The 23,556-nt window shown below is 50.3% G+C and overlaps 1 protein-coding gene across 4 annotated transcripts in view; it reads right to left on the bottom strand.

The window, feature by feature from the left end:
* Positions 1-765: 765 nt before the first annotated feature.
* Positions 766-23,556, bottom strand: part of CFDP1 (craniofacial development protein 1) — a 66,776-nt gene continuing 43,985 nt past the window's right edge. For 2 of the 4 annotated variants that reach the window (XM_030470621.1, XM_030470623.1), the window contains 2 exons: positions 7,389-7,547; positions 766-1,505 (listed from right to left, as the gene is read on the bottom strand). In XM_030470621.1, the coding sequence (XP_030326481.1) occupies positions 1,415-1,505; positions 7,389-7,547 (250 nt within the window). In that variant the 3' untranslated portion in view covers positions 766-1,414. Of the gene's footprint in view, positions 1,506-5,428; positions 5,829-7,388; positions 7,548-23,556 lie in introns of those variants that run through there. The other 2 variants (XM_030470622.1, XM_030470624.1) reach the window with 1 other exon arrangement.

Genomic DNA, 23,556 nt, shown 5'->3' with positions numbered 1-23,556 from the left:
TTGCAACCAGAACCAAATCAGCAACTGGCTTGGGAGCATTTGGAGACAAAAACATGTCATCACCCCCTCGTTTTGTTTGTGTCCAATTTCAGGCTCGTTGAAGCAGGTCTGTAACAGCTGATTCTGTACAGAACAGGCTGCGGCTCCCCCCAGCACGTGGTGTTTTGTTCTCATCTACCCTGCAACACAGCCACAGAGCAAGGGCTGACTCAGCAGCTGAGTCCAAAGCTGAGACCATGCTCAGCACCGTGGGCAAGGGGCCAGTGCAGCACCGCTCACCCCGTTAGCAGGAAGGATGCAGCTGGTGTCGCTTTTCCCCCTGGCACAGCACCAGCATGGGCTGCCCACCGAGCAGGCTCTGAGCATCCCGTGGGGAAAGGTACCTCTACTCCAAGGACCTGTACAGGGCAAACACTGGGAACTGCCAAACTCAGCTCCAGCGCAGAGGGATGGCAAGATGCTGGTGTATTGCTGGCCTCCAGCTCTGTCTGCTCCACATCCAGGCGCCTCTGTCTGCTTTCCCAGGCAGGAGGGACATTCACTCACTGAATGCCCTTGTGTGGCTGAGCTGTGGGAGAGATTCCTCACTCCTGCAGCGTCATTGCAGTATGACTACGTTGTCCCCATCAACCCCCAATTCTAGATTTAATCCCACCTCTGAGCAGGGATTTTCACTATCACTATCAGACACTCCTTACTGTATGCGACCGTTAATTTCTCCGTCCTCTGCTTCCTGCACAAACCACACAAACCAGCATGCACGAGTGTCAGGGTGGAATACTTTATTCACGTGAACACTCAGATCCTGGCCCATCCTGCCTGCTACAGCTGCTCCCATCTTCTTGACAGCATGAACAAGGAAGGATTTCTTCATTGGCTTGCTTAACCCCTCCCCAGCATCATCAGACCCCACAAGCAAGTAGAGACAGTTCGGCTTTGTCTGGGCAAGAGCACAGCGCGGCGGGGCAGGGAGGCTGCGGGGCTGGCAGGGCGGGGAGAAGGGCTCCAGCACACACCTTGTGCATGCACAGCACTCGTTAAACCTCCCTGCAGCTCCACTCTTGGAGCTGAATATGCCGGCACCCTCCCAGCCTTGATGGTTCCTCCTGCTGCCAGAAGCACCTAGGGCTGGCAAAGGATGGGTGCCACCATATCTTCTCCTTGGAAAGCTGCTGCCAGAATCACGTCCTTCTATCCCCTTCTGGGCCATTTAACCCTTAAAGTGCCCCTTGCCCACTGACAAATACCCTCCCCAAACTATTGCAGTAAAAGGAAAAGCCTGTACATCGAGCCATACAGGCTGAGCCTTGGGTAGAGAAGGTTTCCATGCTCGGTGGTCCAGCGGTGGCTGGCAGCCCCCAGCCAGCACTCGGGCACAGATGGGAGCAGGATCCCCTGCAGGCATACACAGCACTTAGGGCTTCATCCTGCTCAGTCTGAGGTCACGTTCGATTTCAAACTGCCTGTGATCCACGCGCTCCAGGAATGCTTTCCTCTCGATGTACCTGCAGGGAGGCAGAGGCTGTGAAGCAGCGCCTGTAGCAGCCAGCGCTGTCCCCAGCCTTGGGGCATAGCTGACCCAAAGCTAGCAGCAAGGAGGGAAGGCATCATCTGCTTCCCTCACTCTTTCTCCATGAGCTGATCACTGCACTGAGTGTCTCCCACGGACACTAGAACTGCTCTATGGCCTGTTGGGTGTCTCCTGGGGGACTCGCAGAGGTCTGGGGTGAAGGGATCCTGCAGGCTGGAGATACAGACTGGCTGCTTCTGGTTCCTCTAATGGCTGAGAAATCACAGAACCCTAGACTGGTTTGGGTTGGAAGGGACCTTAAAGCTCATCCAGTTCCAACCCCTGCCACAGGCAGGGACACCTTCCATTAGACCAGGTTGCTCCAAGCCCCTGTGTCCTACCTGGCCTTGAACACTGCCAGGGATGGGGCAGCCACAGCTTCTCTGGGCAACCTGTGCCAGCGCCTCAGCACCCTCACAGGGAAGAACCTCTGCCTGAGATCCCATCTCAACCTCCCCTCTGTCAGGTTAAAGCCATTCCTCCTTGTCCTGTCCCTACAGGCCTTTGTCAAAAGCCCCTCTGTAGGTTTCTTGTAGGCCCTTTAGGCAATGGAGCTGCTCTAAGGTCTCCCGAAGCCTTCTCTTCTCCAGGCTGAACAAGCCCAGGTCTCTCAGCCTGTCTCCAGCCCTTGCAGCACCTCTGCGGCCTCCTCTGGACTCATTCCCACAGGCCCACATCCTTCTTGTGTTGGGGGTCCCAGAACTGGACGCAGTATGTCCTTCACAAACAACTTGAACGGGCTCAGAGCAGGTCCTTGGCAGAGAGGCAGCTCTGACGCTCCTCCCTCATGCTCAGGTGACCCTGTAAAGCATCTCAAACCCAACCACAGCACCATGAGCCACAGTACAAGCTGGTAACGGGCACAGGGAGCATTAGGGACACGAACATGATGACCCAGCAAGCCTGAAGCAGCTCAGGGATTCAGGCCAGGGGTTTCCCTGCCACAAACCAGCTCCTAACCACTGCTGAGCATTTACTTCTCCCTCTCAGCACAGCACCTGAGTGCTGCAAGGAAGAAGGCAAGCACGCCTGTGTGTGGAAAAACACCTTGCCGTTCATTAATGGCATGCAGATGAATTTCAATGTACTTTGCTGCAACCCTTGCCACAGATAGCCTGGGGCTGTGCTACTAATTAACCTACAGAGGGAGCGAAATTGCAATTCAAAACAGGAGCTGTAATTGAATCATCACAATTGTTTTGCATTTGTTCCAGGGTGGCAAGCACTCGGCCGTCATGGCAGGGTCATCACGCTCCATGCATTTGGCTTCTCTGTGCCGGTCACTGCTTTTCCTGCAGCTGGTGCCTGCTAACCAGAGAAGCCCACTGCTTGAAAGCAAGACTGAAGGCTGCAGGGAAGATGAGCATCTCTGCAGATTTTCCAGGCTACAGGGTGGCTGGCAGTGTGCATAGACATGCCTAAGACCCACCTGCATGGGAAGGTTGAAGCCCCTTCCCACCACCAGCAGCGGTCCCTCTAGGACAGAGGGGCTCCACTGCCTTTGGTGACGAGGTCTCTGATTGATGTTATATCTATTGAGCCAGCACTGAATGTGCTCCAGCACCAGGGTGCCTTCGCCCTTGCTGCAAGGGACAGCCCTGATGCTCCTGCCCACCCAGGCATCACTGGAAATGAATTAATCCAAATTAATCAGCAAATGATTCCCCCGAGCGGATGAACAGCCCTGCACATCCCTGCTGCCACCCCATGCCCCATCACAGCTGACACAACTGGGTCAGTTCATCTCTGCCGGGTGCGAGGGCAGGGGTGTAACGCAGATGATGTGCTGGCTGTGAGGAGGTATTTTTCTGCCCCCTTCACTGTCAGAGTTGGGCTGAGCGCCGAGGCCCCCTCCCCATGCTGGTTCAGGAAAGGCAGGCAGGGGAGTGTTGCTTCCCTTCATCCCCACAAGCAGGGAGGTGACCCGCATCCTGCGGCCGGGCTCGGAGAGGCCACAGGAAGGAAATCGGAGGGGTCACAATGAATATTAGTGTGTCATATTGCTGGGTGTGTGGTTTTCCTCCCCCTCTGATGCTGAACACCAACCACGACCACAGGGAAGGCAAGGGACAGGGGTTACTGCTGACAACCTGGGAACATCCCGACTGTTTGGGCACCAACACCCTAAGCTACTGAATGTGAAGCTCCTTAGACCCCTCTGCAACACCCTTCTCCCAACCCCAGCAAGAGGTCAGTGCCTTCCTCTTCCTCCTCCTCCTTGGCTGCTGTGCCTCTGGTGGGCAGGGACTGGCTCCTGGGGGATGGATACGGATCATGAACCAGGAATGCAGTCTCACTGCCACAGCAGTGCTCTGCATGGAGGAGGTTACCCTGTGGCGTTGTCCTTGGCCAGCCACAGAATAGCGCCGTAGGGGCTAGAGCAGACCCTGCAGGGCGCTGCCTGTCCATACACGGGGTTTATGGGGCCGGCAGCCTGGGAACAAGTCCAGCAGGCTGTGCAGCATGCACAGAGAGGCTGGAGGTGCTGATGGACACAAGCAGGGAAGCAGCAGCTCTGCAGGGGTGGCACCAGCCCCCTCTGCACCCCAAACCCTGTGCCCGAGCCGCAGCTCCATCTCCGGTTCCCAGCCTGGCTCCGTGCAACCAACAGCAAGGCCGTGCCACATGGCAGTGTAAAGAGCATGAGTGAGGCACAAACACCCGTCCTGTGCTTGTCTAAATAACCTTTGCTACCTGAATCAATAGTTTCCTGTAAATTATCAGCCTGTGTGGAAACATGGCGGCTTGATCCACAGCAGAGGAAAGCAAATTCGTGGGGAGAAGAGGCTGTCCCTGCTAACCAGGGCAGCTGCAAACTGCTCTGGGAAGGGTTTCTCTGGTGCTGCCTCTTCCCTGTCAGGCACCACCAGCCACGAGCACACGGGGCTGGCGCAGGACTGCTCCCCACTGGGCCTGCCCTACAAAGGTGGCCCAATTAAGAGGCTGCTCCAGATTTCCATTTATAAAGCTCATCAGAGAGATCAAGAGCAAAGGGGACAGCTGCCTCTGCTCCTTACTTCACCCTCCCGTCAAATCGAGGACAGGCCTCAGGATCTGACACAATCTGCACAAACCCGGATCCTGCTGCAGGGGCAATGCAAATCACTGTATGGGGTGGACACAGCCATGGGGCAGCACACATTCTCTCTGCCTCAGGAATCTGGGGCCAGGCTGCAGCTGGCTGATAACCAGCATCAGCAGCAGAAACATGCACTGCCCCAGAGAAGGGTCTGGGATGTCCGAGGCACGAGGAGCTCTGGGCTGTGAACAGCGACTTCTGCAAGGCTACCAGAAAAAAGAAATTCAGCCTGCCTTCTCTTCTGAGCAAAAAATAAATGCCTCTTTGCCTTCCTCAAGATATGCATGGATCATCCCTGCACTGTGCAGGCATGCGTGGCATCTGGCAGACAGCTCCAGGAGCAGGTTGTGGCTGTCCTGGTCAGGCAGACTGTTAGTTACAAAGCAGGACAGAGGTTTCTAACGTATGTCAGGGATTAAAGGCAGTGCCCGCTGCCTCCTGCCTGGGTTGAAGGGTCAACAACGGCTCGTTACAGTTTTTATAGAGATAGGTAAATGATTGCTCACTGAAGGCTGAGCAGAGCCTATATTATTAAAGGAGAAGAGGTGGCTGTGGAAGGGAGAACAGGCTCTCCTGCAAAGTGACCTGAAGCAGGCAGCAGTGGTGCCTGTGTGCTCTGCCCCCTGAGCACGCTGGCTGCTCTGTAACTGTGCAGCACGCCTCACACCTTGAAAGTGGAAGTAATTCATAGTGAGCAGGTACTCGGTTGATCCCCTCAAATTACATGCCTGACTGGTGCAAATAGATTCATAAAGAGTGGCTAAAATTAGCACACCATCTCAAATGTTTCTCATTAGTTTAATGACGAAACCTGCTTAACAATAAAGCCCAGTGGATTTTCCAGCCTGGGATGTGACGGGCAGCAAAACCTAAAGCTGTCCAGGCTTACAGATGCTCTTTAAAATTGCTGCTCTGCTTTGCTCATCTTTTGAACATGCTGATCCCTTCTTCAGCCTTCATTATGTTAGTGTCTCCAGAAGGGTTTGCTAGGCGTGAAAATCAAGCTGTCCTGCTTGTACGGAGTAGGAAAGGTAACAGCTCTGCCCAGGAAAGGTCGACATACTGGGTTTGAACAAGCAAGAGATGCCACAAAACACTCATGCAGGGCAGCCTGGCTTGTCTGGGGTGTGTGCAGTCCACCTGAAGGTCATGGACCCTGATTCGGGCTGGTTCCACTGGCTGCAGAAAGAAATGGCGTGTCCCAACACTTGGAAGGAGATGGTCTGGCTTTTAATGATGGTACTACCACCATCAGCCCAATCCAGAGCAGTGAAGGCCCAAAGCTGTTACCACATTTCGCACCCACACAGGACATCTGCATAGGGCAAATTCTCACTCCACATCCCATCAGGACAAGCCAGCCAGGTGCCACAGACAGAAACAGGACCCTGCTTATTGCAGGCTGCTTTATGAGAGCCCACCTTCCTCCTTCATCTCAGAGTCTGGTACACGGCCTGGCTCTGCCTCCAGACTCCTGGCATGGGCCATTTCAATGGGACCTTGTGTATGGGGCTCCGACTGCAGTGTCAGCCATGCTGCAGACAGCATCAGCAGTGATCTGGTGGTGCTCTGCCACACCTGTTCACGATGTAAATCGCTCAACAACTTGGATTTTGGGGATCTCTCAGGAACACCCCACCCTCTCCAGCACTGCTAATGAATTGCTCTACTTGTGCAAGGGCAAGTGTTCAGAAACCCATCAGGGCAGATCTGACGGAGTAAGGGTGTTGTGGAAGGGTTCAAGACCAAACTGAAAAAACACAGCAATTATAAAGTACCTATTTGAAATACAAACTCCAATGCGTTGGAATGCAGAAGCTCTGAGGTTTTTCTGCAAAGAACAGCTTAAAATAAAAATACATTTTATGAGCTGTCCACTAAGCCGGTTATGTTTTACCAGAGCTTAGCAAAGCAGTTGTAGTGGAAACACCACTTCTGATCTTATTACCCTTCCCTGCAGTGCATGTTATTAACTGTCCGTTTTATTTACAGCACCACCGTTTACTTTTACGATACCTCCATTAACTTCATTGGAGTGAACATTGCTTGATGCACACAATCAACACCCAGTGCTGCCATAATCTTTAATGCACCTTGCCAGCTGTTCTGGGTTTGGAGGAGGAGGGAGGACAGAAGCAGCTGGAATGTGTCACTTGAAGAATGGAACAAAAAACATATTTCCCAATTTGAGACAAGGCAAAGGCAATTGTGTTTCCTCATGGAAGTGCTGTGTTAGACTGGTTCCTGCTGTATCTGTGCCACTAGCAGGAGAGAAGATAAAGCACAGCCAGACTCTACTTTAGCTGGACTTGGGTTGGAAAGGATCTTAAGCTCATCGAGTTCCAGCCCCCTGCCACGGGCAGGGATACCTTCCACTAGATCAGGCTGCTCCAAGCCCCATCCAACCTGACCTTGAACACTGCCAGGGATGGGGCATTAACGACTTCCCTGGGCAGCCTGTTCCAGTGTCTCACCACTCTCACAATAAAGAATTTGTTCCTTACATCTAACCTAAATTTCCCCTGTTTAAGTTTGAAAGAACTCACCAGTTTGTTAGCAGAGTGATAGGTGCTTGCAGGCTTACCTGTCTCCCTGTGATACCTAGAGCAGCTACTGCCTTGATATATCCCAAGAATAAATCCTTGGTAAATCCCACAGGTTTGCTGAACTCTTTCTGTGGCAAGCGATATAGGAAGTGGTGGGACATGCCGGACTACCATTAGGTGAAGTCCCTCTTACCCATCTTTCCCTCGGTTATGGATCGCCAGCTCCTCCACAATCCCCTCCTCCTCCTTGAAGTTCTCCCAGTCCAGTTTAGATTTCTCCAGTGTGCTCATCTTCTGCTTTTTGGAGCCAATTTTCCCCAGGAGGCTGCTCATACCACTTGGCCGTTTCACCCTGATGGAGATAAGGGAGCAAATGTCACTTAAAAGCAGGGAGAGAGCAATTAAAAACAGAGCTGAAGAACGTCACGCGTGAGAGTGGTGACCTTGATGGTGGTGAGCAACCGCTACTAAACAGATGGCCACCAACTTCAGGCAGTCTGGAGGCAGCAAGGTCACGCTTCCAGGAGATCCTGCTCCCCCGTTCCCCTGGAAGCGGCAGAGTTCATTAGACACATAGCTCAAGTGCTTGCTTTTTGTGAAAGGGCTTTTTCATTTATCTTCTTAAGAGAACAGAAAGCTTTCAGGCCAAAAGAGATCATTAAATCATCTAGTTTGACCCCTTGTATATACCAGGCGAAGCCATTCCACTGATCACCTCCGTGCTAAGCCCAGCTCTTTGTTTTCAGTTTAAAGTGTTGTTTTCTGGAAAGGATCCAGCCTCAGTACGTCACCAGCGCTGACAACACATCTATGAATTAACCATTTAGTTGGTATTAATGCATCTGTTTTCAACTTAATTTTGTCTAGCTTTAGGTTCAGGTTGCTGCTGCTGCTTCTAAATTCAACAGTACTTTGGAGCCCAGGTGGGTCTCATTAGCAACACACTCATACACCATAATGAATTTACATCTGAATTAGCATCTCCCAGGTCCCTGTTTAGCAGGAGACCATCTTGGTCTTTCATCTCCTTGCTTCTAGAAGACTGAAATCCCACCCATGTGGCAGGGCCTCCGAATCTCCCCTTTATGCTGGGAAATGCACACACAGGCACTCAGGTCAGCCAGGTTGCCCTCTAAGGAAGACAATTCCCAGGGCTAGGAACTGGTAAAACAAACTGGTATTAACCCTTCTTAAACTCCCCCAGGAGAGGGGGGCAAACAGCATCCCACTGAACTCGGTGTTGACACACATTCCACAGATAACTTCAGGTCTGCAAGGCCTTTGCCTCTGCAAGAAGCTGGAGAGGAAATGATTCTCATTCCTGAGAGATGGAGGAATTTGGGGAGGGGGGCCTACAGAAGGGAAGGCAGCCAGGTGAGTGTGGCAGACTGCTCTCCGTCAGTACTCTCCAAGCACAGTCCTGCCCAGAGGTAGCTGTTCTTGGGAACATATCCAAAGCTGTCCTTATCAGATCATTAGCATGGTTTATACTTCCATAATTTGCAAGCCTCTAAAGGAAAATAATTCTGCAGTTTATATGGAATTAAATCAAAGAAAATGACGTCTTTTAAAGCCTCAGCCAGAAGAATCTCAATGCAAGAATGGCTGCCCATAGTCACTTGGGGTTGCAGCTGCCTAATAGAGATATATTTGGGCTACAAATCCTGGATTAAGGGCATCTTGGCAGGCTCTATAGCCGCTGGACAAAGATACCTGCCCCTCCTCATACGCCTAGCCAGAGGAGCAGAAATGGCCTAGGGCCTGGCTCTCTTCTTTCTTCCAGTCCCTGCCCACTGCAGTGCCAGCCAGCACCTTTCACTCTGTAGATACACAGAGCAACCTGGGTGCACTTTCATTCACTTTTATCTCTAAACGTTTCATCAAGATGTTTACAGCCCTTCACATCATGATCATGCAATAAAACCTTGATCCTCGCTCAGCCTCCGATTCTCCCTTCCCTTTTGAGACATGATGGCTTCAAGTATCCTTATCTTCAGGTAGCAGGAAAGCAATGCAAGGGGGGCAAAATGTGCAAAGATCTTCTCAGCACAAGGTAACACTGGAGAGATTCGGTTCCCACATCTAGTCATCCAGGACTATACAAGAGCCTTGCACAACCACCAAGCCCAGCGTCAGATGCATGTTCATGTTGGGAGGGAGTGGGAGGAGAGGAGATATGACAAGGAAGAAGGCAAAACCAAACAAAATATTGGGCAAGCATCCCCTGTGGCATTCCCTGCTGAGCAGCCACTTGGACGGCAGAGCCTGGTGCTTGTGCACGGCAGCTTCTTACTGGAAGGCCTTGGGGTTTAGCATGAGACTTAAAGTAAAGATGCCCTGAGACAGAAGTGCGAGGGCTGATCCAGCTGGCACTGCTCCTCTCCCCCAAGCCTGGCAGGCCAAAGGTGTTTAAATTAACACAAGGAAGGTACTCAATAACACGTTTCTCTGAATGCACTTAACTTTTCAGACACACTTGTGCTTACAATTGTGCCTACCTTTGAAGTGGGAGAAGCAGAGGTGCAGAAATGGAGGGTGTTGTCCCTTGTCCCTAGATGTCTCCTAAGTATTTTTTTGGGCAGAGAACCCCAATGGCATGAAAGCCATCTCAACATCTCACCTGCATCCACCAACTCTTCTGCAGGTGGAAGCCTACAGCCAACCATACAGCTGTACTAGAGACAGGCCTGTCTCCGCATAAGACATAGCACACACCTGGAAAACCCACTTGAAGCTGTTTCAAGATCTCTCCTGGGTGTTAGAGAAATGCCTGCCCTGAAGAGTGACAAGCAGGCGCAGAGGCAGGCTCACACGTGCTGAGACTGATGCTTTTCTTCTGCTCCTCGGGCTGTCAGCTGCCAAGGGGAAGAGACAAGTCGGGACAGGGGCCAATCAGCCAGGCTGGGCTGCCACACACGTCCTTGCATGAAACACAGACTGGGACATGCCCACAGGCAACTGCTGTCCCCAAACCACAGTGGAGGATATACGGGAAGGAAGGGAACCAAAGGCAAGATGGTTCCTGGCCAGAGGTGGAAGCAGTGGCAGTGTTGGCTTCACAGCAGGGAGCAGGAGCTGCAGGCTGCAAGCCTGTCACACACCTTTTCTTGCATGGTAATTCTTGGCATAAATTAACAATGTCTACATGCACGCATGTAACAGCGCCCGAGGCCTCTCTATCTTCTCTTGGCCATGGATCTCAGGAGCACACCTTAAAAGATACAAATCACGCCACGTTTGAAGCTAGAGAGTCTAGTTACGAACATGGACCTCCATCAAATGCTTCCAGATAGCCACAAGAATACTTGCAAGTCAACAGCTCCTTCAAGGCAAGGGATCCTGACCAAAAACGGCAGGCTATGTTGCACACTTGTGTTGATCACTATTCCAAAACCACTGCTAATACCTGGTGTCAGCTCTATGCTGGAGATGGGCCCTGGGCTGAATGACCTGGCTCTGCTCCTGCCCCAACAACTCCTGGTCCTGTGCTGTTTGCAGCAGGACCAAGCCTGGGCCAGGCAATGAGATGGGGCCAGGCAGTGGCTGAAGAACATGTTTGAGTCTGCTGCTGAGTCTTCACTCCACACTGAGCCTTTCATCACCCTGAATAAACCCAGCAGCAAACCTGAGGGTGCGAATTACTCTTGTGCCAAAATGAAGTAAATGAGAAACATTAAAGTCCAATTAAAAACTTGCTTGGCCTTAACTGCCTCATCCATTTAAAAAGCAAGTAAAGGGGCCTGATTAATTGCATTCAGTGCCAACAGGAGGAATTATTACCCTTTTTGTACTCATTAAGGGTATCTGCTGTGGCATCTTTAATCACTAAGGTATTTAAAAGAGAGAAAGTAATTTGCTAAGGCATAATGGCTCCCAGGGATGAGGATCAGGACAATCACCCATTTAGGACACAAAGACAAGCTCTTCCCTTCCACGATTAAAAAGCACAGCCAAAGTCAGCACCTGAACCAGCAAATCAACATGCTGGGGAGCTCTGCCTTGGTGGAGGGACTCCCTTGCACCCATCTAATGTCTTCAGGACAAAGACCATGTCTGTACATCACCTGGTGTGGTTGCACACAGGGACAAGCAGCAAGCCAAGGGCTCCCTTGCTGTCCCAGCATAGCTGAACAGACTCTGTGTGTCTGTCCTTAACAATAAGCCTGCAGTCCAAGCAGGACCTTGGAAAATGGCTGCTATACCAATGATAGTGTCACTGTCACATGTAATCCCTGCTGTCTTGTAAGGCTGGCAGTGTCTGGGAAAAGCGTGCCTGCCTCCAAAGAGGCAGACTTCATCAAGGCTTTATAAAATAATCTTAAAGCAATAGGAACACAGGGCTACAAAGGTCTTGTAGTGCATCCTGCCGGCCAAAGCAAGACGAGTTCCAGAGATGGGTGCTCTGAGGGCCTCCTGACACTAACCCCACACGTAGTAGAGGTTTCAGTACTTCATCAGCCTTTCACGTACATTAAGTTTTCTGCAATGACTAAATTTCCTTGCTCAGCCTATGACTGGTTATCTTCTTCCTAGTAGCTACTAAGAACAGCTCATTCCCTGACTTTTTGCAGCAGCCTTTTATGTCTTTGAAAGCTTTTCCTATCTCCTCCCCTGCTCAGCTTGCTCCTCACCAGACTAAACAATCCCAGGTCCTTCCAAGCTTTTCTCATTCCTCATGGTTTCCAGCCCTCTGACCACTCTCGCTGCTCTCCCCGAACTCTCTGCTGTTGGCCCACATCTTCCTCGAAATACAGCATCCAAAATGGGAAAGAAAGGGCCCCAGCCATGGCTTTACCGGCAGTGGGAACAGGAGGAATACTTCAGATACCTTGGGAAGCATGCAACTCCTTACACGGCCTCCTATGACGTGTGCCTTTTCACAACCGTGTGACAGCGTTGACTCATGTCAACCTCACACAACTCATGTCAACTCATCACAACCTCAGTGTGATTCACTGAGGTATCTGTGTGCTCTGCTGCTGCCAAGTCAGTTATTTCCTCCCTTGATCCATGCAGATGATTATTGCTACATAAAGGCAGAGCTTTGCACTGGTCCTTCTGTGCTGTTCCCCCTATTTGCCCTCACATTTCCCTTGACATAGTGGATCTCAGGTGTCTTCACAAACAGCCTCTGCCATTCACAACACACATGCTGCAGCAGTTGAAGAGTACCTGTGGGAGAAATACCCACGGAGACAATTAAGGAGCTAAACCAGCATCAGTTGGCCACAAAAGATCAAGCTGATAGCCAGAAGCAGGCAGGGACCAGCAGCAGATGGCAGGAGTAGTTGTGACAGTTCATGCTGTCCAACTTCTATAAGCAAAGGGTGCCCACAGGACATGTACTCATGTGTTGATCAGGGATCCAGCAGCATTCACAGCTCCAGCCTGACCTCCATCTCTGGGCGTCACAAACCCTCTGCTGTTCTGTTTCTGCTGGCTCCATGGGAGTTTGGAAACCACAAAACCTGCAGTGCTTCTCCATCTGCCTTGTATCATCCTCCTTGTTGTGGAGGACAACAACTGCTGTAGTAGGAAGGTCTTACTTCTGTCTTCTATCAATATTTTTAAGAGCTCAATTTGTAAGAGTGGGGCATGTTCTCTGGCCTCACTGCAGGATTTGCACCTCCCAGAGGAGAGACAGTTTGGTGCTGGGCACTCTGCCACCTTCCATCATACATCCAAAGCATCTGGTGACTCTCCATGAGGCACTGCAAAGCAACCTTTCTTTTTGCAGAAATAAATCTGGACTCACAGAGGTGACGTGATTTCATCAGAAGGAAATCTTGCGAGGCCAGGCAAGACCCTGTATCTCCTGCCCCAGCCTCTGTCCACAGCTTGTCAAAGAAATCAGCTTTACCATCAAAATTGCAGGTTACAAGTACAGGCTAAAAAAATCCACTTGCAAGGAGGTTCAGAACTAGGATGGGCAATTTTTTTGTGCATTAGATGATGAGACCATTGCAACAGGCAAGGCTGCTGTCAATGTCTGGCACAAGAGGACAAGCTGAAGGCATCTGCTCGCAAGTCTTCTTCAGCATGGCTGAACAGCTTTGCAAATCTTCAAGCAGAAGAACTCAACTCAAACATCAGCTGTAACACAAAATGTTTCCCTGCTGGCTCCCTGCAAGGCAGGGCGGCACGTCAGATCCCACTAGCAGAATTGGATGCTGGTGAGTAAACGTCACTGAGTGCAGAAAGACGGCATCCCGGGCCATGCAGCCCTCAAAGTTCTACCTTCATCATCAAGCCCTGGCTGTCCTGCAGCCCCTCTCCTGCCACCTCCCTTCCCCACTGGAGCCTGCCATGTTTTGTAGAATCCCAGATTGGTTTGTTTTGGAAGGGACCTTAAAGCTCATCCAGTTTCAAACCCCTGCCATGGGCAGGGACACCTTCCATTAGAGCAGGTTGATCCAAGCCCTGTGCAAGCTGGCCTTGAACACTGCCAGGGATGGGGCAGCCACAGCTTCTCTGGGCACCCTGTGCCAGGGCCTCACCACGCTCACAGGGAAGAACTTCCTTCTAATGTCTAATCTAAATCTCCCCTCTGTCAGTTTAAAACCATTCCCCCGTCTCCTGTCCCTTTTTGTCAAAAGCCCCTCTCCAGGTTTCTTGTAGCCCCTTTAAGCCCCCTAAGAGCTGCCCTAAGGTCTCCCAGAGCCTTCTCTTCTCCAGGCTGAACCAGCCCAGCTCTCTCAGTCTGACTCCAAGCAGAGGTGCTCCAGCCCTTGCAGCATCCCAGTGGCCTCCTCTGGACTCACTCCAACAGCTCCATGTCCCTCTTGTGCTGTTGCCCCAGAGATGGATGCAGGACTGCAGGGAGGGTCTCCCGAGAGAGAAGGGGGAGAATCCCCTCCCTCGACCTGCTGCTCACGCTCTGGGGATGCAGCCCAGCATGCGGGAGGGTTCTGGGCTCAAGCGCACACTGAAGCCAGGTCATGGGGAGCTTCTCATCACCCAACACCCCCAAGTCCTTCTCCTCAGCGCTGCTCTCAATCCATTATCCATGCAGCCTGTGTTTGTGCTTGGGATTGCCCCGACCCATTGCAGGGCCTTACAATTGGCCTTGTTGAACTTCATGAGGTCTGCATGGTCCCACCTCTCAAGCCTGCCCAAGTCCCTCTGGATTCCATCCCTTCCCTCCAGTGTGTCGACCGACCGATATTTACTTCCAGTACAGTGATAGCAGCTCTATTCCTGCCACCCCAAGCACTTTGATGGCAGGTGAGAAACTGCCATTCAGCACAGAGGAGAGCACGAGGTTTTGTAAATAGTAATAACTATTTCTGCCACAAACTGCTGTAAAGCTGAATAGTTTCCTTAACAGCAGGAAATGGTTCTCATACAAACTAACCACAGCTGGGCAACTCCTGCAGCCATTAAATACTTTCATTTTAATAATGTGGAAGATACCTGCCCAGCGCACCATGGGTCACCCACCCTGCTGACCTCCCTTCGAACAACAACCTGCATGGGTGTGAAAGACATTGCACGAGGAGGATGTATGCAGAGACCTGGCTGGTGGCCCGTGTGCCAGCTCTGCTGTTCACCCCCAGCCTCTCCAGACCCTCTTTCTCGACAGAGGAGTGAAAATGATGGTGGGGAGGAAGAGTGGCACATGGCAGAAAGGGAATCAGGGTGCTACCTGCTCCTCAAGGTCAGGGCAGTCAGGCAAGATGGAGCAGGCGGCAGCAGAATGATGGTGGCTGGTATTGACAGCTTGCAGGAACCCTCCCTAAAATGACAGAACAGGTCTTCCTTTTCAGACCCTAAAACCAACCAGCTCTTCCGATCCCTCACCCTGTGTAACTGGCCAAGGACAGAAAAACCTCCCAGGCAAAACCTAATTATGTTCCTTTTTTATTCCCCCCCCACCCCTACTTAGCATCGTTCCCTGAACGGGTACTCGGATGCAAAGAGCAACTTAGCTTGTTCTCAGCCCTGCCTGTCACAGCAGGTAGTTAAAAATAACAAAGAAGAAAGCCTCCCCGATGCCAAACAAACACTGAAATCCCAGGTGGAAAAAAAAAAGCAAGTGAGGAGGAAATGCAGATAAAAGCAGGGTGGGTGCTGCTGGAGGGCTGGCAGAGTGGTGGTGATCCCAGTCAGAGGACAGTGCCCAGGACTGAGTGAACACAAGGCAGGCTGGCAGGGAGAGGACAGCCCAATTCCAACTGCCTGGCCAGGGCAGTGCAGGCCAAGGAACCTGCTGCCAACTCAGGTAGTGGTGCCTGTGCATATGCTCCACTTGCTGAGCTGGTAGCAGATACCCAGCATTTACACCCTAGAGCATGTATAAGCCAAGCCAAAGAACCTGCCTGAAATGCTCCAGGAGTAGCAGTGATTTTTGAGGCAGAGTTATAAACCTGGATCTTTGTAGTGAGGATTACAGAGCTTCTTGCACACTGGAAAGCGACATGCACTAAGCCACCACGGAAAAGCAGCTGTGACTGGGGCAAACCCCATTTGGTGCTGCTGCAGAGCACTTTCATCCTACACCTATGTCCTAGCACCTATGTGTTACAGTGCTGCCTATGTCCAAAGGTAGAAAGAGACAAAAGTGCACCGGCAAAACAGTTACACCACCTGCAATCCTGCCAACAGATTTACTGCTGCTTCACTGACAAGAGGCAGTCAGCAGCTCCTGGTGAAATCCTCTGAATCCAGTTACCCCTGCAGAAGGTGGTGGGTTTGACTGTAGCAGCACCAGCCTGAAGTACTTAAAACAAACAAGGAAATGTGGGTTTTGAGCTGATGGCATGAGTTAACTCTTGGGCTCCTGTTCAGGCTTGCCAACCCAATTTAACCTCAGGTGGCTTTGCCATCACTACTGTTGCAAAGCAAGCCAGCAAAATCCGAGGAGCTAAGCTGAGCCCCAGGTCCTTCTAGATTCTGATGTCACCCTCTATTCCTAAGACCACAGGCCAGCCTCATGGTGAAGACCCCTACATGAACGCTGATGCTCCCAGCTTGTTTCCATTCTCAGGAAGTCTTTGACACCAACTCCACTGAGCTGAGGAGGTGATCCAGGATCACGGCACAAAGCACAACTACTGTTAAAATAAACAACACGTTAGACACATATGGAAGAGAAGGTGTAACCTCTTGAGAAATGAGAGTGATAGTTCTCCTTTCCCATAGCCAGAGTCTGTGTGGAGAAGATTTTAACAGAGACAAAAGGCACTGCCAGGCAAGGACAGCCAGACTGCTACACCCCAGCAGCCTGGCAATCGAAGCCTGGCTGAGACGATGTGGTTTCCATCAATGTGGAGAGCAAGGGGAGATATGACAGACTAAATGCATGTGTGGTGCTGCCTTGGTGAGGGTTGCTGCAGGCAGTGGCAGAGCTTGTCATGAGCACAGTTGATTCTGGATGTGTTTGTGCCTAAATACAGCCCGTGGGGAAACAGAGATTTGTCACAGGGGAAAAAACATGTCACTCCCACCTCCCAGCAGCAGTGAGCAATGGCCCACCAAAGAGCAGTATTGCAGCTACTGGTTTATTGCTGGATTTGTTATTAATCCAGCACAGTGAGTTGTGATGTGACTTTACGAGTTGCATGATGCTGCTTTGCCCTGGCAGAGCGCACCTCACCTTCAGGAGGGAAATAAGTGTCACGGCACCACCTTACAAACAACAAAACCCACACGGCAGGTGGGGAAGGGGCTGGCAGAGCATCACGCCATGGGGTGCCAGCAGGATTCCATTTAGTGACTTGTTTTCTGGTGTACTCTCCAAGACATACAGATACTTCATGCTCATCTCTATGTCACGAATTGTGCTGGATAGGCCTTTCCAAACCGCAGGGCTGGAAAAACAGACCTAAGCGCTGCCTTGCTCCAAAACAGGACAGCATAGATATGGTACCACCTTGTTCTCCAGTCTGCTCCCCAAATTGGGGGACAGCCTGCCTGTAAATACACAACAATACTGCACACATGAACATAGTTGTGTGTGAGGCACTGGGTGGTGAGGCACTGGAACAGGTTGCCCAAAGACATGGTAAATGCTTCATCCCTGCCAGTGTTCAAAGTCAGGTTGGACAGAGCCTTGGGCAACATGGCAACATGGCCTAGTGTGAGTTGTCCCTGCCCATGGCAGGGGGGTTGGAACTAGATGACCTTAAAGTCCCTTCCAACCCAAACCATTCTATGATTCTATAGTTATTCCAGGAATAAAACCAGATTCAGGCCTCCATGTACACCAAGAGGTAAATTTGCAGAGCAGGGGAGAGATAGGATGCTTTGGCTCAGGAATGGCAGAGAGCAGCAGCAATAGCAGAAGAGCACAGCCCTGCCAGAGCTGGGCTTTCCTGATGCAGATCCCATCCCATAGCATCTGGGTCTGCACCCACCTCTCTGAAGGGCTGGAATCTCCTTTTTCAGGCTTTGGAGGACATGCTCACCGAGAAGCACATCGGTTCTCAGGGAGGTGGCTCAGGCAGTGCCCCTGGCCTGCAGGTCCCCTTATCAGCAGGAAGGGCTCATTAGGGAACAGACCAGGGTTTCCTGCTCAGGACCAAATCCTTTGTGAAGGGACTGCTGCTGTGGAGAACCCACTTCCTAACAGCAAGAGGAAGCAGAATATTTTCCTTGGGCCCCTGAGACAGAGTTACTTGGGGTGGCTGTCTGCAAAATAAAGTTTCTCTTGTGGAGCTGGGCAGCACACGCCATGCACGGGCTGTTACTGCAGGATAAAGGTACTCCCCGCAGCATCCCTGCCTGTCCCCGAGCTGGTGACAATTCAGAGTGGCATAAGGCCCCTCTGTACCAGTGGAACTGCAGCTGCCCTCCGGGCTGTACTGGCAGAACCATTTTAGCAAAAACAAAATCTCGCACCCTCCTAATCAGTGTGACATTGTGTGGAGCCCTTGGATCGCTCTGGCTCCTCTCCAGCCTGGAGCACAGACCCAGGCTGTTTCAGTGGCAGACCCAGCTAATTACGCTACAATATCTGCGTATGGAACTCAACAGGAGCTTAATTGAAAGAGCTGTAGCATTCAAATGACTTTTGATACTATGAAGACATTAACAAGTCCAACCCAGCACTAACCAGCCCTGTCTGATGCTTGGCTGATGGGTAAGGACCAGTAACTTGGCCTGTAGCCAGAGCTACGCCCCTGTTAACTCAGCACAGCACTGCCGCTGTGGCCAAACGCTGATGGAGTTGCCCCTTCCCAGCTGGAAGATGAAGTAACTCTTCACGTGCGCTCTCCTCCACCCAGGGCATTCACGCATTGCAAACCAGACCTGCTTCTGCCACTGAAGGAACATGTACATTGCACAGAAACTACCAAAACTGTTCCCACATGGACTAATTTCAACCTGCAAAGCACCACTTCTGTTTATTCTTCATATTGAAAAATATCATGCATGCTCTTCATATGTATTTTATGTTGCTCTGAAGTTCTGTACATGTTTTGGGACAATAAATATGCCAGTTTCAGATCAATTTTGCTACACCAGTGCAGATCCAGTACACCTACCTCACTTCAAGGTCATGAGCTACATTTAACTTGGTATCTTAGTGCTGCCACTGAGAAATGGTGAGAAACGCCTTTCATAAAGCTTCAACTGTGCGTGGGGAAGGGAGGTGGTTCTACTATTCTCTCTTCTGATGCAATGCACAGATATAAGCAAAAATGCATACACATACACACACAAGTTGCCAGTGAGCTTGAACTCCTATGTGTCTCTGAGGCATCTCATACTCCAGCAGCAGGCAAGGGCAAAAAGTAAAAGCAAGAAGGTATGATGCTTTTGGTACCCGTGACTAGCAGGTCAATGACCTGAAAGCCGCCAGAAGCTACTGCAAGTCAGTTACTGTGGCATCTAACATGCTTGCTGGGCTACATTTTGGGTCACAAGCTGAAGCATTTTAGAGTAACACCCTGTATTACGCCCATATTTAGCCTGGAAATAAGTGTGACTTGACTTTCAAACACTTGCAGCTCTCACTGACTTCACTGGGTTCAGTTGAGATGTTTCAAATAAACTGGTAACAACCACAGCTCTGGCCTGGGACCAAGCACAGGCCATTTTTATCTTAAAAGGCATTTGTTTGAGAACATTCCAAGCTGCTAGAACCAACAGCACTGAAGTAATTTCACCGTGCAACCTTAAAAACGTTGACAGCTTTGTCTGCAAAGCGACATGGATTAATTGGTGACCAATCCTTAAAAAAAAGATTAGTTAGAAAAAAACTGCTGGCAAACAGAGGAGAAATTCTTCCTCTCTTCAGAGGCTGACTCCTTCCTCCTTTGTCTAACAGCAGATCTTTTGTTCAGGATTTCAGTTGGGAGCAGCACCGAGATACGCAGGGAATGTCTTGGTTATGACGAGCCCTCCAGACTAGTGTGCGGACCCGGTTTTAATGGGCAGAGAAACGGCTCCAAACCATGCCTAAGAAGTAGTGCTAATGGAATTGTTCCAGTGCTAAAGGGATTTCAAGGTGAATGAGTGCGGATGGTGGAGCATGTGACTCCCAGGTTGCTCTTTACAGCACGGTGTGCCACGCAAGGAGGATCTAACACCCCAACCACCCAAGCCTTGAGAAAACAACCCCAGTGTGTCCCCCCCAGCAATACAGAGTCCCTGGCTCTGTCTCCATGGTTTGTAGACAGCCCCAGTCCTGATTAGCTTCCCACTGTATCAGATCAACACCAGGCTTTGATCAAAATGAGGTGAGAAAGGCAGAAGCAGGGAGGAAGCCCCCCTGGCACGGACCCCTCCGCTTCCCCCAGCAATTAATCTGACAGCTTTAAGAATAGTTCTGATTAAAACAAATACACTGCCAACCACTGGCAAATGTTTGCATGTCAGCAGCCCAGGACAGGAGAAAGTTCCCAGGAAATTAAGCCAGAGGAAAGGAGTGTCAGGGCGCTCTAGCACAAATGCATCACTAGAACAAGCAACAAGCTAGGGCTGGTGGAGGAGTTGCTTTGCAGCGTCATCCAAGTTAATAAATAGTATGAATATAATATCTTCCAGTGGAAAGCCTGGCAACATGTGGGACAATAAAGATTTGGGCACTGCTACAAGCAGCCATAAAACAAGAAGGGGGGTTTAATCACATTTAATTGCTTTTGGGAAGGGTAAATCACCTGGGTATCCATCACAGTTGCCTTCCCTGCTCCATCCCAGATTAAGAGCTGGCCAAACTATCCAGATCAAATTGGGTATTTCAGAAAGTAAGGAAAGGAGGAAAATACCCTAAAAGCTTTAAAGATGTTTGCCATATAAAACCTGAAGTCCAACCCACAAGAAAGCAGGCAATAAAAAGTTAACTGATGAAAGAATGTGCTTTTTTTCTCAACTACAACTTTCTAAGGCTGGTGACTGCAGAAGCAACTCAATAACAAACCAGTGGACAGCACAGAAAGCCCAAAATGTATCTAAGAGGAGAAACTAAGATTATCCTATGTTATTTTTCCAGGCCTTGACTGAAGTGTTTTAAATGCCTGAGGCTGGCAAGGCGACTCTGAGTGCCTTCCAGCTCTGGTAACAGCCACTTAGAAGAGCTGCCCTTCCTCTTCCCAGGGACCCACCTCACTGGAAATAGAGTTCAAGTCTCCAGAGGAAGAACATGGAAACAGTTCTGATTTCTCCCAGTTGCCATCTTCCAGATGGAGGCAGGCAGAGGGGTAAGAGGAAGGCTTCCCTTCCACCCATACAAAGCGGGAGGCTCCCAAACACATTTTGCAGCTAACGTTCACCTACCAAAAGCTGCTGAGGAAGCCAAAGCTCTCATGACTGGCAGACCGCAGGGCTCCCACTACCTCCAGCAGCCCTGAGCAGAGGGGGGCGGCAGGGCCGGGGTTTTCATGACACATCATCTCTGGAATTCACTGGTGAGCATCCCACAGCCTCTGCTTGGTACGATGCCAGAGCTGTTTCTCAAATCCTGCGTGACCTACCAGCTGCTGACGGCAAACCAGTAAGGCAGACATCATCCAGAGAGGAGACAAGACCAGCGGGCTGCTGCTGAATGAACAGACAAATGCTTCACAAAACTCACTCCTGTACTCTGTTGGAGCAAGCAGGTTCAGGGTCCCTGGCTCTTCTACACAGCCTGCATGACCCTGGGTAGGTCTTTTAGTCCGTTTGTAGCAAGACTTTTTGTCTCAGGAGGCAGAGAGCTATGCAAGCAGCGCTGAGCAAGGCAGGCAGGTTGCCAGCTGAGGATTCAAACTCCTTCAGGGAACTGCAACAGTTACGCGGTAAATGCATTAACCATGGGAACAGCTTCCCAAAGGATGTGGTGGATCCCAAATTGTAAGTCTTTCCATTGTGAGCGGATGCCTCCCAAAAATGCAGGCTGTAGTTCAACCACAAGTGCTTGCAGAGAGCTCGCAGGGAATGCCACGATCCCCGCAAAGGCGGGGGCTCGCACTGGCACTAGGGAGCTACTTCTGACCTTCAAGCAACAAACCTGCCCTCTGCACCTTGCCGTGGCAATTCAAGACTTGACTTGGCTATTCCCCTTTTTCAATGTCTCTGCCCAGCCCAGTTTTCAGCTGTAACTGTGAACTGCCCCAGGCCAGCTAAATTCCATTTGACCGGACCTGTTGAGCAACCTTCTAAACCTTGTCACCTCTCTAACAGGTTTTGTTTGGGTTTTTTGTTTGTTTGCTTTTTTAGTTACAAATAAGATCTCCTAGTAAAAGTTTCTCTGTCTCTTTGCTTCTGATTCTGTTCCCTCAGTACCAGTTTCTTGGTGAAACTCCCAGATAAGGACCAGCATGTGCCAGGACCAGGCTCTGCAAACAGCCAGGTACAAAGGAGGTCATGCTGAATGTCCCAGGAGACCAGCAAGAAACAGGAAACTTTCTGCAGGGGGAAAAAAAAAAAAAAAAATCCCTTATCTGCCTCAATTGCAGTAGTATTTGGATAAAATGTTCTCGTTCCTATCTGGGCTGTCATCTGGCAGCCCTGCTCTCAGGTCTCTAGCAGCACTCGACTAATCCACATGTGTACCTTGGTGAAAGGGTAACTGTGTCATATACAAAGTCATTCCTCCTTTTCTCATCTCTTGGCTTTTGCATTTCTAGTCCTTTTCAGGGTCTATAATCAGGAATTTGAGGAGCTGATTTCTACCCATAAAATGCCATAGCTCCCTCCAGGATATCTCTACTACGGCACTTCTCCTTTTGCAACTGTTTTCTTTCCATTCACCAACCTAGACCATCTCCATGAGCAGAAAAGCCCAAGCAGGGTAATGCCTTGCCAAAGGAAGACACTCTCCCATTATTCTCATCCAAGAAAGTGGCACAAAGGAAGAAAGACCAGAAGGGATGGCTCGCATCCCTGAGTCACGGCAGAGCTGGAAAAGGCTCATCTCCAGGAGGACAGAGTGCCAGCACTTCTTTTTTTAACTTAGCCAGCAGCTGCAGAATTTAAGCTTTATTAAAAGCCTATTTTGCCCTTGCTGCTGCAAAGGAAACCATCTCCCTCCACTCCCTTCCCAAATAGTAGGCTAAATTCTGCAGACATACATCTGGTAATGTCACCTTAGAAAAAGGTGGCAGCTTGACTCATCTCAGTGGGATGTGGTGCACGGAGCAGCTTTACTTCCACTTCAGGTTACAACAGAAATATACTGCTCCCACGGCTGATCCTTGCTTTGAGGTTTTATGATGAGCAATACAACAAACCTTCAATATTCTCTGATTACAAGTATCTGGAGCAAGAAAGGAAGAGATAGGGAGGGGAAACAGGTGGGCTGGATTTTGAGGCCGTAGGCACCACTCATGACGCAGTCTCCCATTTACTTCTGCATGCAGAAGCCCTCTCTCCTAGAGATACACACTGTGTGACAGATTAGAAAGACCCCCTTTAAGCAGCTTTCCTTCTGTAGATTTTAGCATAACACAAAAAAGAGGCTACATTATTTGTGAAGTCAGAACAAGAAGAGACAAAGAGCACTGAACTAGATGCCATTTACTAAAAACACTGTTCTCCAAGGGCTATTCTAAGCCTACCTTGATTTATAGATTAATCTGCTGGATCAGTAATTTAGGCTATTTGATGGTTAGCATTTGTAAATGCATATTTCTGGGAAGGCTGAAAACCTGGTTTTGATTTACAAAATCACTGCGGGGTCTCTAGTGGCTTGGGTATTTGTCAGAAGCAAGCATTCTATGTTAGCCATGTTCTCCCTTCTCTCCCCACATCCAGGTTTAATATCAGCAATAAATTACCAAGTGCTCCTGCAGCATTTATTCTGAAACAGCAGAGCAAGTCTGAGACTTGCCCCCCTTCCCATTTCTAGCCTGCTGGGTCAGTTGCCACATAATATTGAGGCTTTAGGATGATGTATATCAACCAGCTAGGGTGGAGGAGAAGGGGACTGGAAAGCATCC

The sequence above is a fragment of the Strigops habroptila genome, chromosome Z (assembly GCF_004027225.2).
Source record: "Strigops habroptila isolate Jane chromosome Z, bStrHab1.2.pri, whole genome shotgun sequence".
In the NCBI taxonomy this organism is placed as follows: Eukaryota; Metazoa; Chordata; class Aves; order Psittaciformes; family Psittacidae; genus Strigops; species Strigops habroptila.
This window is presented reverse-complemented; position numbering and strand designations above follow the sequence as displayed.